At 41.4% G+C, this 15,158-nt stretch overlaps 1 protein-coding gene across 16 annotated transcripts in view; it reads right to left on the reverse strand.

The window, feature by feature from the left end:
• Window positions 1-2,292: 2,292 nt before the first annotated feature.
• Window positions 2,293-15,158, reverse strand: part of Tex9 (testis expressed 9) — a 77,306-nt gene continuing 64,440 nt past the window's right edge. For 14 of the 16 annotated variants that reach the window (XM_038321441.1, XM_038321445.1, XM_038321446.1 and 11 more), the window contains 2 exons: window positions 3,461-3,595; window positions 2,293-2,485 (listed from right to left, as the gene is read on the reverse strand). In XM_038321441.1, the coding sequence (XP_038177369.1) occupies window positions 2,408-2,485; window positions 3,461-3,595 (213 nt within the window). In that variant the 3' untranslated portion in view covers window positions 2,293-2,407. Of the gene's footprint in view, window positions 2,486-3,460; window positions 3,596-6,216; window positions 7,094-15,158 lie in introns of those variants that run through there. The other 2 variants (XR_005284581.1, XM_038321438.1) reach the window with 2 other exon arrangements.

The raw sequence follows: 15,158 nt of genomic DNA on the forward strand, positions 1-15,158 counted from the left end.
GTTAGTAGATACATGCTCACCACTGTTACTGTTGATGACTTAATCCTTGTACCATTATGTAAGGTTTTCTTTGCCTCTTTTTATAGCTTTTGACATAATATCTATTTTAAGTACCCATTCTCTCTTGGTTCCTGTTTTTTGTTTTTTTTTTTTAATTTTTGGTTTTTTGAGACAGGGTTTCCCTGAGTAGCCCTAGCTGTCCTTAGACTCACCTCGAACTCTTGAGATCCATCTGCCTCTACCTACTGAGTGCTGGGATTAAAGGTGTGCGCCATTGCTCCTGGCAGTTCCCGTTTTCATAGACTATGTGTTTGCCGTCTCTCCACATTCAGTGTCTGTTCTGTTAAATGAGTCTTTTAGGGGCATCATGAATTTGTTTACTCACCCTATGGACCAGCTGGCTTTGTGTGTCAACACAGGCTGGAGTCATCAGAGAGCAAGGAGCCTCAGTTGAGAGAATGCCTTTTAGCCCCAGCTGTAGGGCAGTTTCTTAATTAGTGATTGATGGAGGAGGGTCCAGCCCATGGTGGGTGATGCCATTCCTGGACTGGTGGTCCTGAGTTCACAATTACATCTTTCAAATTGTATACCCTTGACCAGATTGTTGCCGCTTTAAAAAAAAAAAAAAAAAAAAACACTTCTACCTTATAAAGATGGGAGTGATTTTCATGCCTCTGTCAGTGTTAGCATGCTCTCAGTTTGACTGAATTGAACTTCATACATGCTGACCATCAGCATCCCCTTCTTTCAGCTGGTGGAGCCTTGGTGTTTCTTGTAAGGCAGGTCTGAAGGTGGTGAACTCACGGGCTGGTTTGAGAATGCTACCTGTCCACCTCTGGAGGACGACTGAGCTGGGCTCACTGTCCTTGGCAGGTGTTGTGGTTGTGTCACCCAGAGCTTTGAATTTATCGCTTCATCCTCTTACTGCCTTCTAGGCTTCTGAGAGACATGAGCTGCCTGGTGTCAACCCCAATATATGGGATCCTTTTTAGGATGTGTTGTCTGTCTTTAACAGGCTGATCCTATGCCATGGGTTGGTCTTACTTGGATTAAATCATTTGAGGCCTTTGATCTTCCTGTCCTGAACATTTTATGTTCGAATTGAGAAAGTGTTTCTTTCCTCGCTCACCCTTTTTTCCTACCCCTTTATGAGCCAGTTTCTCCTGTGTTTACTTGTGAGCTGGACTCCTCCTTCCTCTCCTGACTGTATTGCCCATCTCCAGGGTGACAGATCCTTCTGCTGACACTTGATATTCTACTGCATTTTCATTTTTAAATAAAAAGCCAAATCTTTTTTAAAGTAGCTCATTTGAGTTTCTGTATGTCCATCACCTTGGGGTCAGTCTCTGGCACCTTAATTTATTTGGTGATGTCTCCCCCCATTTTAATCCCCATGGGGAGACATCACTACCCATGCACTGAGAAAGCAGGCACTTCCTTCAGGCTTTGCAGTCTGGCTTTGGCCTAGAGTGTCCAAATGCTCTTGTCTCGACCTCAGTTCAATGCAGCCCTGCAGTGCTACAGGGTGCTCAAGGTCAAGGTCAGCATGCTAGTTCAGTGTGGACTACAGCACGGCCATCTGTGCTGCTACAGCACCGGGGGGGGGGGGGGGGGGGGGGGGGGGGGGAAGGCTGGCTGCTGACAGGTACACAGCTGAGGCCTGCCAGCTACACTGTGTCCTAAGTTCATACACAATGCAAGGCTGCTGCAGTCGGCGGCCAGATGAGATAAGGGTTGGAACTTCGGTCTATCTTGCAGGAACCATAGGTTCCATTTTAGCACCAGGGCAGACATATTTATTGGTCTAGGGCCAAGAGTCTGCTGAATTTTACTGTCATGGCCCCAGTGCTGGAGACCAATGAAGTTTCTTTTCCCTAACTGTCTCTCTGTGTATCTCTGGGCTGTGCTAGAGGAAGGGTAAACTGTCTGGCCCTCGTCAACAAAGTTTTCTTTTGCTGTGACCAGGAGCTGTTACATCTTACCTACGTGTTACTCAGCCCTCTTTTCACACTGTCTCTGAATTACTGAACACAGGGTTCCCGCCTGCGTCACTGCTGTTCGGATGCAGCAGCCTCGGGTAACAGGTAACCACATAGCTGAGGTAGAGCATCTCCAGAGTCTTGGCCTGCCGTCTTGTTCTGCCCTATGCCGCGTCTAGTGGGTTATAAAAAAAGAAAAGTCAAAGTCTTGCTTCTTTATGTTACAACTATCAAAGAAAAAGGAAGTAAGGCCAGTAGTGTAGTCTGGCTTTGCCTTAGAATGTCCTCCCAAACACAGTTTATTTCAGCAGGCTAATCCCTGAACTTTTTATTTCACAAACATTTCATTGCTTATGAACAGCAAAGAAGCAATACAATTCAATGTTGGATAAACGCTCACAAACAAGCGTCACGTTGAAGTCGCTCACTCATGAACTGCCCCACTCAAGAGCCTTCATAAACTCTTCCTCGCTGAAAGACAGCATCTTGGCAGCTTCAATGTGCATCTGTTTAAAAAAAATCAATGTCTGATTCAGAGAAAGCCACACAACAGGAAACATAAGTTTGTGATAATATGCTATCAATAAACAAGCCTCATTGTCGGAACACATACTGTAATTATGCAGTTTTTTTTTTTTTTTTTTTGGTTTTGGTTTGGTTTGGTTTTTCGAGACAGGGTTTCTCTGTGTAACAGCTCTGGCTGTCCTGGAACTCACTCTGTAAACCAGCCTGGCCTCAAACTCACAGAGATCCACCTGCCTCTGCTGGGATTAAAGGCATGCGCCACCACACCTAATCCAAGTGTAACATTTTAAATGTGCATTACACTCAAGACCAAACTACTGTTAAAAGAATAATTCACTATTATTTTACCTGATCTTTGAAATAAAGTGAGAACTCTGTGAGTTGTCTTTTGTCACATTTCAAGAATGGTACAGTGTGCTTTGGAATTACTGTTCAAAGTTTGAAGAGGGAAATAATCCACTAAAATGAGTCATTCTCCTGTATGATACTTTCTGAAGTTAGGAAGGACTGTATGTGTGTATGTATGTGCATATATATATATATATACATATATATATAAATATACATTTTTAAAATCAGTGGTCAGTATATTTACACATGTGACTTTACATGTATACAGTATATTACACATATATGACTTTACATGTATACAGTGTATTACATGTGACTTTACATGTATACAGTGTAATAAACACATGTAACGATGTGTATACAGTATTACACACATGTGACTTTAGTGTATACAGTGTATTACACACATGTGACTTTACGTGTATACAGTGTACTACACACATGTGACTTTATGTGTATATAGTGTATTACACACATGTGGCTTTACATGTATATAGTGCATCTTTAGGTACAGTTTTGTGTGCAATATTCCAAAGAAAGCAACCCTAAACTTTATAGCGGGAAGGTCTGCAGCATATTTACATAGCTTCTGCTGTTAGACTTACCTTCTGCCTTTTCAAAATGTCAATTAATTTCAATTGTTTCTTGAACCCTATCAATAATTCTCCTTTTTGTCTTTCTAGCTTCTTGTTTTCTGATTTTAACACTTCAATTTTTTGGTGGTCCTCATTTGCAATATCCTACAAAAGAAATTTTTAGTTGAAATATAATATTGTTCTTTACTAAATAACCACAGCTACTTTCTTAAAATTTTTTTCAAAATTTCTTTTAAAAAATGACTTTGAATTCTAAGGAACATAAACTTGCAGAACTTAAAAATACATGAGAATTTTTAGTAGCAGAATCTGAATATGGTATGGCCCTCTGAGGTAAGAGCTACATATTAAACTAGCTTTCGACAGGACTTTCCAGTGTGTGGTTTTACAGTAGAGTCCTATGGGGTTGAAGACAGAGATCAGGACTGACAAGATACTACAGACTTCAGATGGGAAATCCAAGAAAGAGCCTCAAAGTCTGCACATGCATTTTCACTAAACCACTGGCAGACAAGTATCACATCCAGCGTGAGAGTTCTAGGAGCCTGTGAAAGATTAAAGAGCTAAGCAGAGAACTCATCTACAGCAATGGCAAGGGCAGCAAACCCATAGTCTCAGTAAAATAGGCCAGTAGAAGTTACTAGGTCCAGGAAGGTCTGTACTCGCAGTAAGGAGTACAATGACAGACAAAGCTAGGATTCTACAAATATATTTGTTTAAAAGAAGAAAACAAGGGACACTAGAAAACAGCATAGCGGGTATAAACAGCATGGTGGGTATAAACAGCATGGTGGGTATAAACAGCATGGTGGGTATAAACAGCATGGTGGGTATAAACAGCATAGTGGGTATAAACAGCATGGCGGGTATAAACAGCATGGTGGGTATAAACAGCATGGTGGGTATAAACAGCATGGCGGGTATAAACAGCATGGTGGGTATAAACAGGTGTAAAGAGAAAGGAAAAGTCTGAGCGACGCTCTCAATATGGGCAGCGAGGAAGCTCCAGCCCCACATTCTAGCACTGAAACTCTAGAAACCAAGGAGCCAGCAAGAGAGTTACCCACCAAGCAAAAGCCACACCCAAGCAGGTAGAAACTCCATGGGTACAATCCACAGTACCACAGGCAAACAAGTCAATTGTACAGCTGAGTGAAGGGTGACATCAACAGGGGAAGCAGAACTGTAAGACTATAATTTGCAAATGATGAGGTTAATTTATCACTTAAAATAGATTCCTTTAACTTTACAGCTAGATCATAAAATATTACTAATGACAAAATTGCTATAGAACAAATGAGAGGCAAACAGAAAAACCAGGTAAAGGATACGAGACCAAATCAAGACATTCAGTAAACAACAAAATGTCGATAAAAAGCTTGTCCTTCTCAATAATTAACTATAGGGGCTATACAACTAAAAATGACAAGTTGGAAAAGATGGATTAAAATAGAACAGCACCTGACTGTAGGAATTCTGCCTGTAGGTAACTGACTTTAGCTCTAAAGACATGTACCATGGATGGAAGAAGATAATCCAAAGAAATAGTAGCCAAAAGAAATTAGCCTATTTTTGTCTGATGTCTGTAGAGCCGTTTCCCAGTCAGAATTATGAAGAAAGAGGCATGAACATTACATACTGACAAAAGGGTCCATTCTCTAAGTTGTGACAGGTGCATCAAATATAAGCATGCCTAAAGCTAAGAAGCAAATCATGAACAGTTTCAAAGGGAGAGGTCACTACAGTAAAAGCAGAAACTTCAGTATCTTACTTTCAGTCATGTATAGTCACTAAACAGATCAATAAGAAAATGGGGGACAGATGAATTGGAACTGAGATACAACTCCCAACAATAGAGGAATAAATTCAGTTTTCTCAAATGCAACCAGGTCATTTTCCAGAACAAATCATGGTAGGCCACAAATCTTAACAAATTCAAGAAGACTGAAATCATAAAGTGTCTTCTGTAACAGTGGCTGAAGCTAGAAATTAAATCTGTATGAACTAAGCACAAATGGAGTCAGCTTCCTGGCCCTGGAACAAAATGCCCACAACAACTTGAGGGGCTTGCTCTGCTCAGCTTCAGCACTTTCCACATTTGCCGGCCCAGGTGCCTTGGGCTGTTGGTCAACAGTATGTCACGGTGAAAGCACACAGCAGAGGGCAACACTGGACTGCAAAGAAGTGGAAAATCAAAGAGAGGAAAGAAAGGGCTCAGTTCCCAGTATTCCCATGACAAGTGCACCCCAATGACCTTCTGCCAAGGACCATCTCCTAAAGGTTTTACCACCTCCCAGTTGTACAGACACAGGACCAAACAAGCCTTCAACATAAGTTTCAGGGACATTCAAGAACCAAAATATAGGGGCTAAAGAGATGACTCAGTGGTTAAAAGCACTGGCTGCTCTTCTCGAGGTCCTGAGTTCAGTTCCTGGCAACTAACTTTTCATAGTAGGGAAAGAAACAAACTGAAGCTGACAGAAATGGAAATGATAAATTTGAGAGCACATCTAAGTGAATTAATAGAACAGACAAACATATTTAAAAAGTTTGCTCCCATGACTATCAACAAACCTTTAGGAACACTGACAAAAACCCCCGTAAAACTGATGAGTAAAACCAGAAACCACAGAGGGGCCATTGCAGCTGACTTTACAGAAATAAAAAGGATTGTATGAATGTGGAGGCCAGGAGAGGGTGTCATATCCCCTGGAACTGGAGCTATGGACAGTTGTGAGCCATCGTGTGGATGCTGGAGAACAAACCTGGGTCCTGTGCAAGGGCGAGGGCTCTAACTGTTGATCATCTTCTTGCCCAAAAAGTGGTTTACTAGGCTCACAGTTCTGCAGATTCCAGGGCATGGATCCAGCAATAGCTTGGCTCTGATGAGGGCCTCATGGCATACAGGACAGCAGAGGCAGGAATGTGTTCAGGAGAAAAGCAGATTAAAAACTATGGCCTCAGTCCTTTCTGAGGGCATATCCCCAAATGACCTAAGGACCTCCTAGGTCACACCTCTTAAATGTTCCATACCACCTCCTAAGACCTCCCAGATTGGGACCCATCTTCTAGTAATAATACTCAAGCCACTGAAGAACAAAATCAAGCTATATCCAAACAACAACATCTAAAGCCATTCTCAGGGAAACATTACTCATAAACCAAAGTCAGACTGAAGGCATTACAAGAAAACCTCAGATCCGTATCACTGATAAAATCCAATGCAAAACAAACTCAACAGTACATTAAGGGTATTGCAGATGATGGCCAAGTGAAATCTACTGCCAGAACAGGATGGTTCAACATAAAACTCAATGTTAATATGCTAATATTCTGTATTCACAGAATAAAGGAGAAACACATGGTTATTATCTCTGATGATTCTGAAAAAGTATTTGACAAAAATCAATATTTTTCATGAGAAAATTAAAGTATTAAATATAAGAAAACTACCCCAGATACGAAATTCCATATGTGAAAAGCCCACAGCTCACAAACAGTGGACCGGAAGCCTCGCTGTTGCTCAGGAACCAGACAAAGGCACTGGAAGTTGTAGCTCCGCAATTGGGACAGAACAATTGACATCCACACTGGAGAGGAAGAAGATTCCTTGTAGATGACAAGATCTCAGATATGGAAATCCTAAAGATGTATAAGAAAATCATGATAACGAAGAAATGGATTCAGCAAAGCTGCAGGCTACAAAAGCAACAGAAAAAGGGTTGCTTCTAAATACTAAAGTGAACAGCTCAGAAAAAAAAAAAAAAACTAAGAAAACAATTCCACTTATGAAAGAATCAAAATGAATGAGTGAATGAATACATACAAAAATAATGCTTCCTGACATCAAATCATAATATTTTAAGAATAATTAGAACAGTGTACCATTGATGTACATGTATGTGTACACACACACTAACATACACGCATGCACGGGGCTAGGTTGCAGAGTTTCCTAGCACCATTTTTCAAAAGACTGTTCTATCCTGATTGTTTAACACCTATGTTTAAAAAAATCTTTTGTTCATGTATATGAGGGTTTCTTTCTGAGGTCTATGACATTTACTTGTATTTTTTAAAAGTTTTATTTATGTATATGAATGTTTTGCCTGCATGTAGCCTGTGCACCTCATACAGAAGAAGGTTTCACATCCCCTGGAACTGGAGTCACAGCTGTAAGATTTGGGGCCTCTGCAAAAACAACAAGTGCTCCAGAAACGTGCGCGCGCGTGCGTGCGCGCATGTGTGTGTGTGTGTGTGTGTGTGTGTGTGTGTGTGAAATGGAATAAAGACTTGAGCAAAAAGACTGAAACTAAAACCTTAATGACACTGGATTTTGGCAGAGAAGCACAGGCAACAAAGGAAAAGTAAACTGGACTGTATCAAACAAAGGACATACAGGATACAACAAATGGCGAAAAGGCAGTCTGCTGAATGGGAGAAAATATTTGCAAGCCATACATCTGCATAAGGCCTAACATCCAGAATACACAATAAAATGTAAAATTTAACAAAGGGCTTGACTGGATGTTTCTCTAGAGAAGACAGACAGACAAATGGTTACTAAATACAAGATGCTGAACAATTACTTATAATTAAAGATGCAAAACAATCAAACCCAATAGGATGACTGGAATCAATAAAAATCAAAATAACCAATGTTGACGATATGGGAACACTTAGTTATTTTTTTCTATATCACAAGTAGATATGTAAAATTGCTATGGAAACCAAAACTGAAGAGCACTCGCCTCTGATCCTGCAATTCCACTTCAGAATATATGCCCCAAACAAAAGCAAGATCTCACTCAGATCTGGTGTCTCTGTTCCTAGTGCCACTCCTGAATCTAACCAACAATCCAAAACCTAAGCATCCACCAAGAGATGAACAAACAAAAAGTGCCATGTAAATATGATGGGTTGTAGCCGGGCGGTGGTGGCGCACGCCTTTAATCCCTGCACTCGGGAGGCAGAGGCAGGGGCATCTCTGTGAGTTCCAGGCCAGCCTGGTCTACAAAAGCTACTTTCAGGACAGGCTCCAAAGCTACAGAGAAACCCTGTCATATATATACACATATGACAGGATGTTATTGAGCCTTCTAAAGGAATCAAATTTGAAAAGATGGAACAACCCTGAGTACACTGTATTAAACTAAATAATACTATCAAAAAGATAAATATGTGACTCTACTCCTAGGAGGGAGGCACTACAGAAGTCAGCTTCACAGTTAGAAACAGAATGGTGTTGTTGCCAGGGCCTGGGGAATGGAGCTACTGAGTTTTCTTTTTGTCCATAATAAAAAGTGTTAAGACTGATTGAAAAACCATAATTATTTTATACTTAAAAATGTTTAGGAAAGTAAATTTTATGTGTGCTTTGCCATAAAAATCAATGCAACAGCAAAGAGGGTAGGATAACTGCTTAAAAGGTTCGTAGGTTATCTATGAATTCTGTGTTACCTGAGTATAGTTAAAGCTGTATAGTAAACACTGAAGTGCAAACGAGCCAGTAAAAGGAATACAGTGTTGATATCAGATAAGCCGTCCATATTAGGAATAATATTAGATGTCATATAAACACTTCCAATTAACAAGAGATTGCTAGGCTGGATAGAAAAAAGCCAAACTCAGCTACGTTGTCTACAGTGACACGGGAAAGACAGAAGACACCGCAGTGGTAACTGAGGAGAGCTCAAGCTACTTTAATACCAAAGGCACGGGCTCCAGCCAGGAATAAAAACAGTCATTTTGGAAGTGGCCGATTCATCAAGAAGACACAACAATACTGAATGTTCTGTCTAGTGGCAGCTTTGACAAACAGGATGCAGATGTGGATCAAGCTCAAGAGGAAACGACAGATCCAGTTTCATTTATACGCCTTTTACTCACTGAGATACAGAAAATATGTGAAGGTGCAGACACATGACAACCGTCAAGTAGCTTGACATGGCTAGCACTTGAGGATGACTCCATCCAACAAAGGCAGTAGGCACATGGAGCATCTCTCTTCTTGAGCCATATTTGTGATCATAAAACAAGCCTGCAACAACCTATAAAGATCCAAACATATCACGTATGTCCTATCTGTGATGGGATTAACTTGAAACCCTTAAGAAAGCTATCTGGGGATGCCCTAATGTGTGGAAATAGACTGGCAAACTTCTAAACAGTGCATGGGTCCAAGGTGAAGACAGAAGGAGAATTGGTGCTTTAAAGAGAATGATGAAAACTTTAAAAATAATCAAAATCCAAGTTTATCAGAATTAACCAACAGCATACATACAGTAGAACCCAGCTTGAGCTCTTCTATCAGACAGAAGGAGATTAACCAACAGCATACATACAGTAGAACCCAGCTTGAGCTCTTCTATCAGACAGAAGGAGATTAACCAACAGCATACATACAGTAGAACCCAGCTTGAGCTCTTCTATCAGACAGAAGGAGATTAACCAACAGCATACATACAGTAGAACCCAGCTTGAGCTCTTCTATCAGACAGAAGGAGATTAACCAACAGCATACATACAGTAGAACCCTGCTTGAGCTCTTCTATCAGACAGAAGGAGATTAACCAACAGCATACATACAGTAGAACCCAGCTTGAGCTCTTCTATCAGACAGAAGGAGATTAACCAACAGCATACATACAGTAGAACCCAGCTTGAGCTCTTCTATCAGACAGAAGGAGATTAACCAACAGCATACATACAGTAGAACCCAGCTTGAGCTCTTCTATCAGACAGAAGGAGATTAACCAACAGCATACATACAGTAGAACCCAGCTTGAGCTCTTCTATCAGACAGAAGGAGATTAACCAACAGCATACATACAGTAGAACCCAGCTTGAGCTCTTCTATCAGACAGAAGGAGATTAACCAACAGCATACATACAGTAGAACCCTGCTTGAGCTCTTCTATCAGACAGAAGGAGATTAACCAACAGCATACATACAGTAGAACCCAGCTTGAGCTCTTCTATCAGACAGAAGGAGATTAACCAACAGCATACATACAGTAGAACCCAGCTTGAGCTCTTCTATCAGACAGAAGGAGATTAACCAACAGCATACATACAGTAGAACCCAGCTTGAGCTCTTCTATCAGACAGAAGGAGATTAACCAACAGCATACATACAGTAGAACCCAGCTTGAGCTCTTCTATCAGACAGAAGGAGATTAACCAACAGCATACATACAGTAGAACCCAGCTTGAGCTCTTCTATCAGACAGAAGGAGATTAACCAACAGCATACATACAGTAGAACCCAGCTTGAGCTCTTCTATCAGACAGAAGGAGAGGGCCCGTGCCGCAGTTTCCATGTCCAAGCAGGAAAATTAGCAAAAGAAAAAAATTGAAAAAAAAGAAATTGAACCCAATTCAGAGAATGAAGGAAATAAAAAGACCAGAGTGGATATCATTTAAAGAAATACTTTTTAAATAACTACAGGAAATGAAGCTGGAGAGATGGCTGGGTTTAAGAACTCTTGCTGCTCTTGCAGAGGGCCTAGGTTCAGTTCCCAGCTCCGGTATGTTGGCTCATAACCACCTGTAACTCCAGGCCCAGGGGATCTGACACCCTTTCCTGGCCTCCATGGGCAACTGTACACACACAGTATATATACATATATTCAGGCAAACATATATAAGTAACTTTAATTTTCCTCACAGATCCAGCCATTTGATTCTGAAAGGGGATTCATATCTAAGATCTATAAAGAACTAAAACCTCAAACCATATAATTAATTGGGCAAATTAACTAAATAGACAAATCTCAAAAGAAATACAAATGCAATAAATATAAGGAAAAGTATTTGTCATCTTTAGTCCACTGGGGAAATGCAAATGAAAACTACAATGAGCTCCCTCTCACCCCAGTCAGAGCAGCCATCAAGACACGTGCTGGTGCGGATGTGGGAGAGAGAAGGCCTGACTCACTAGCTGAGGGAATGTAAACTGGGAAGGTAGTATGACAGTTTCTAAACAATAAAAATAGAATTACCGTGTGACCCAGATGTGCCACCCTGGGTATACATGTGAAGGAATCTAAGTCAACATGCCACAGGGATACTTGCACATCCATGTTAATGCAGAATGGTTCAAAATAGCCAGGTTAGGGAACCTCCATAGAGACCCATCAACAGATAAATTGGTAAAGAAGATGTGGGATATAGTATGGAGGAATGAGATCATGTCATTTGCAGGAAAATGGATGCAACTGGAGGTCACTGTAGTAAGTATTAAGCCAGATCAGATAATAATGCTTATTTTCTCATGAAGAGTCTAGATTTATATATGCATCTACATGACATTAAAGCAAAGGGGAAGCTGCTTGAGGGGAAGAAGGTGACTATAAGTAAGCTATAACACATGTGAAAATATATATCCATGAGGATGTCATCGTAAAGCATCATTGTGTGTGCTACTAAGAACACATTGCCTGAATACAGTGACTCATGCCTCTATAATTTGTAATTGCCAAATTTTATGTGTGTGTGTGTGTGTGTGTGTGTGTGTGTGTGTGTGTGTGTGTGTGTATTAAAGAGGCCAAAATTGCTGGGCGTGGTGTGCACACCTTTAATCCCAGCACTCAGGAAGCAGAAACCAGTAGATCTCTAGAATTCGAGGCCAGTCTGGTCTATAAAGAGAGTTCCAGGACAGTCAGGCAGCTAGTTTTAGATAGAGAAAACCTGTCTCGAAAAAACATAGCAAACAAACAAACAGAGAAGCAGGCCAAAAATTGTCAGACAAATGTAGAGCATCACTTTAAAGACAGGTGTAGCTCTAAATGCTTTAGAAAACAAAGTTTAAAATCAGCGATCTAAGGTTCGACTTCAGCTAGAGACAAAAGAGCAAATTAAAACCCAAACAAGAAAGCAGAAGTGAAAGAGATATGTCAGGGAAACAGAGAGCAGACTGAAGTAAAAACAAAAGCTGATTCTCTAGCAAGAGTAGTGATAACTCACTGGTAATATGGAGGAGGGAAAACCCCAGCACAGATCAGTTCTGACTCCTGCACAGTGCATGCATCCAGTCCAAGAGCCCACGCAGAGCACACTCGTGTTTAACTTAGGAGAGGACGGCAGTGCAGTTGCACCTCTGGAAAGGGCCTCGGCAGGACACAAGGATCTTTCTGAGCAGAGAGAATGTTCTGTAGGGAACTGAGCTGTGGTCATGGGAATGCCTAGGAGCCAAGACTCGAACTATACAATAATCAATCTTCACCATATTTAAATGACCTTATTTAAAAATTAGGTCAACTTTGTATTTCCCTCCACGTCTACACTTCACATCCATTTACTCGGTTTCCTTATCTCACCCGGTTTGAATCCCATACAGAGTGAGCGCAGCCTCCTCACCACCCTGTGGAAACATTTCTGAGCCCAGCTCTGCTGTTCACTCAACATTCTCGACACTCCCAGCGGTGGCCACTCCGCCACTCCCTGGCTTCTCTCCCTCCCACTTATCTGCTCTGTGCAGACGCTTACATCTTGCTATCCCCTCCCGGGTTCCTCAGAATAACTTCAGTATTACAATATCTCAAAATAATTCATAGCTTCTTCCCGATCCCTCCTGCCTCATCTTCACTATTTGCCTACTGGCAGGTACTACAACTGTCCTTCCCCAAACCTACTCAAGTCTTTCTTATCTTAGTAACCGCAGTACCTAGTTTAAGGAAAAAAAAAACCTTAAGTAAAAAAAGTTCTGGAGCCAATGGGGTGATTCCATAGCTAAGAATGCATGAGCTGCTCTTACAAAGGATTCAAGTTCAGTTCCCAGCACCCACATCAGGGAGCTCACAACAGCTGTAGTAAAATCCAGCTCCGGGGATCCAACACTCTCTGTTCTGGCCTCCTCAGTCCCCTGAACTCATGTGCACACACCCCACCCCTGCCCACAGACATACACACATGCACTTAATATAAAACTTAAAAAAAATACCACCTAAGGCTTCCCCCTTTCAAAACCCATGCCTAGTCCTTGTGGTTTTCTCTCTTAAATACAATTTTTGATACTCAATTCATTTCTATTTTTGCTGCCATCAGTCAGTCAAACCTACACTGTCTGTCACTCTGCCTATGCTTGAGAGATCCAGCCTGTCTGCCTCCATTTTGGGCCCCCTGCAACAAGTTCCCTACTGGACAGACAGGGGAACCACAGCTGATCTGCACCACTCTGTGAACGAGCTCCAGCTGATACATGGGATAATGAGCCAGGTGAATGACTTCGGGTACTCTCCAATGTCTGTGGCTTGCTTTATGCTCCTACCTTCACATCTATGATGCCTTCCTCTTCTTTCTTGCCACACAGACATTTCTGTTCATAATCTTTCCTTCTGTTCATAATCTTTTCCTTGGCACCTAACTGCTACAAATTATTCCAATTTTAGCTTAGACTACATTTAGAAAACAAATGTCATGGTCTGGCTGCCTGCTCAGAACACCATGTACCCTCCACAGCTTCTGCCCCATGGACTAGCACAAGAGCATGATTAGTTTGCCTGACTGATTACCTAAACACTTCCTTATGCACTCAGTCAGCTTCAGTATATGAATGCAAGGACTACATCTGATCTCAACTCCATCTATCTACAAACTCCCATAAACATCTGGGTGGTACAGTATCTAACAAGACCTCATAAATATTTCTTTTTTTCCCTTTTTTATTTTTTATTTTTTGACTTCCTTTTTTTTCTTTTTTCTTTTTTTTTTTTTTTTGTTTTTTCAAGACAGGGTTTCTCTAATACAGTCCTGTCTGTACTGGAACTTGCTCTGTAGACCAGGCTGGCCTCGAACTCAGAAATCCGCCTGCCTCTGCCTCCCAAGTGCTGGGATTAAAAGCGTGCACCACCACGGCCTGGCAATATTTCTAAATGAATTTAAAAAGAATCAGAAATTATCACTTCTAAATGAAGTAACATGGACTTTGGTCCCATATTTCAAACAGCCATCTATCAAACGCCGTTTCTAAGGAGATGTCCATGCCACCCCTCTCCCCGCAGTGACAGCTCTGCAGCCTTGAGGACACAGTGTGAGACGTGAGGAACGGTAAGAGCCCGGGGGAGGAGGAGAGACAAGAGAAGATGCAGATAATGGGTCACTGGTTAAGTGTGAGGTCAGAGTTTGGATCCCTAGTCCCCATGTAAGTAGTGCTGCCTGTGTGCATTCTGGGAGCCAGCTATTTGGGTCAACTAAGGAAACGGGCCAGTTCTCAGTTCAGAGTGAGACCTCGTCACAAGGAGTAAGGTAGAGTAATTGGGAAGACACCCAGTGTCAACCTCTGACCTTCAACACACATAAACACAAATGTGTGTGTACAAATGTGTGCATGCACACACGCACACACACATACCACAGCCTTACACTAAGATTCCTACACCTTTATATCTGGCTAGGGTGACTGACTTCAGTTCAAAAGGTTATTTTTACTTTAAAGTCATTGTTTTGTTTCCGAGCCTCTGTGGAGACTAGTTTGTCATTATTTTAAAAACAGATCTTTAAGTCTCTGATGACTATGAGGGAATCTTGTTCTATGTTATGCAAACCTTGCTCTTTTCTTGTCACGTTTCAAACATACAGACCGGAAAGTTTTAATTTACCTAATCATATGTCTAAGAGGAGTAAGAAGACACAAAGATGAAATGGGAAAATCCCTCCTCGCCAAAGAAGAGTTACACATAGGTTAGATGCTAAGAGAAAACGCCAA

The sequence above is a fragment of the Arvicola amphibius genome, chromosome 3, assembly GCF_903992535.2.
Source record: "Arvicola amphibius chromosome 3, mArvAmp1.2, whole genome shotgun sequence".
NCBI classification, from domain to species: Eukaryota; Metazoa; Chordata; class Mammalia; order Rodentia; family Cricetidae; genus Arvicola; species Arvicola amphibius.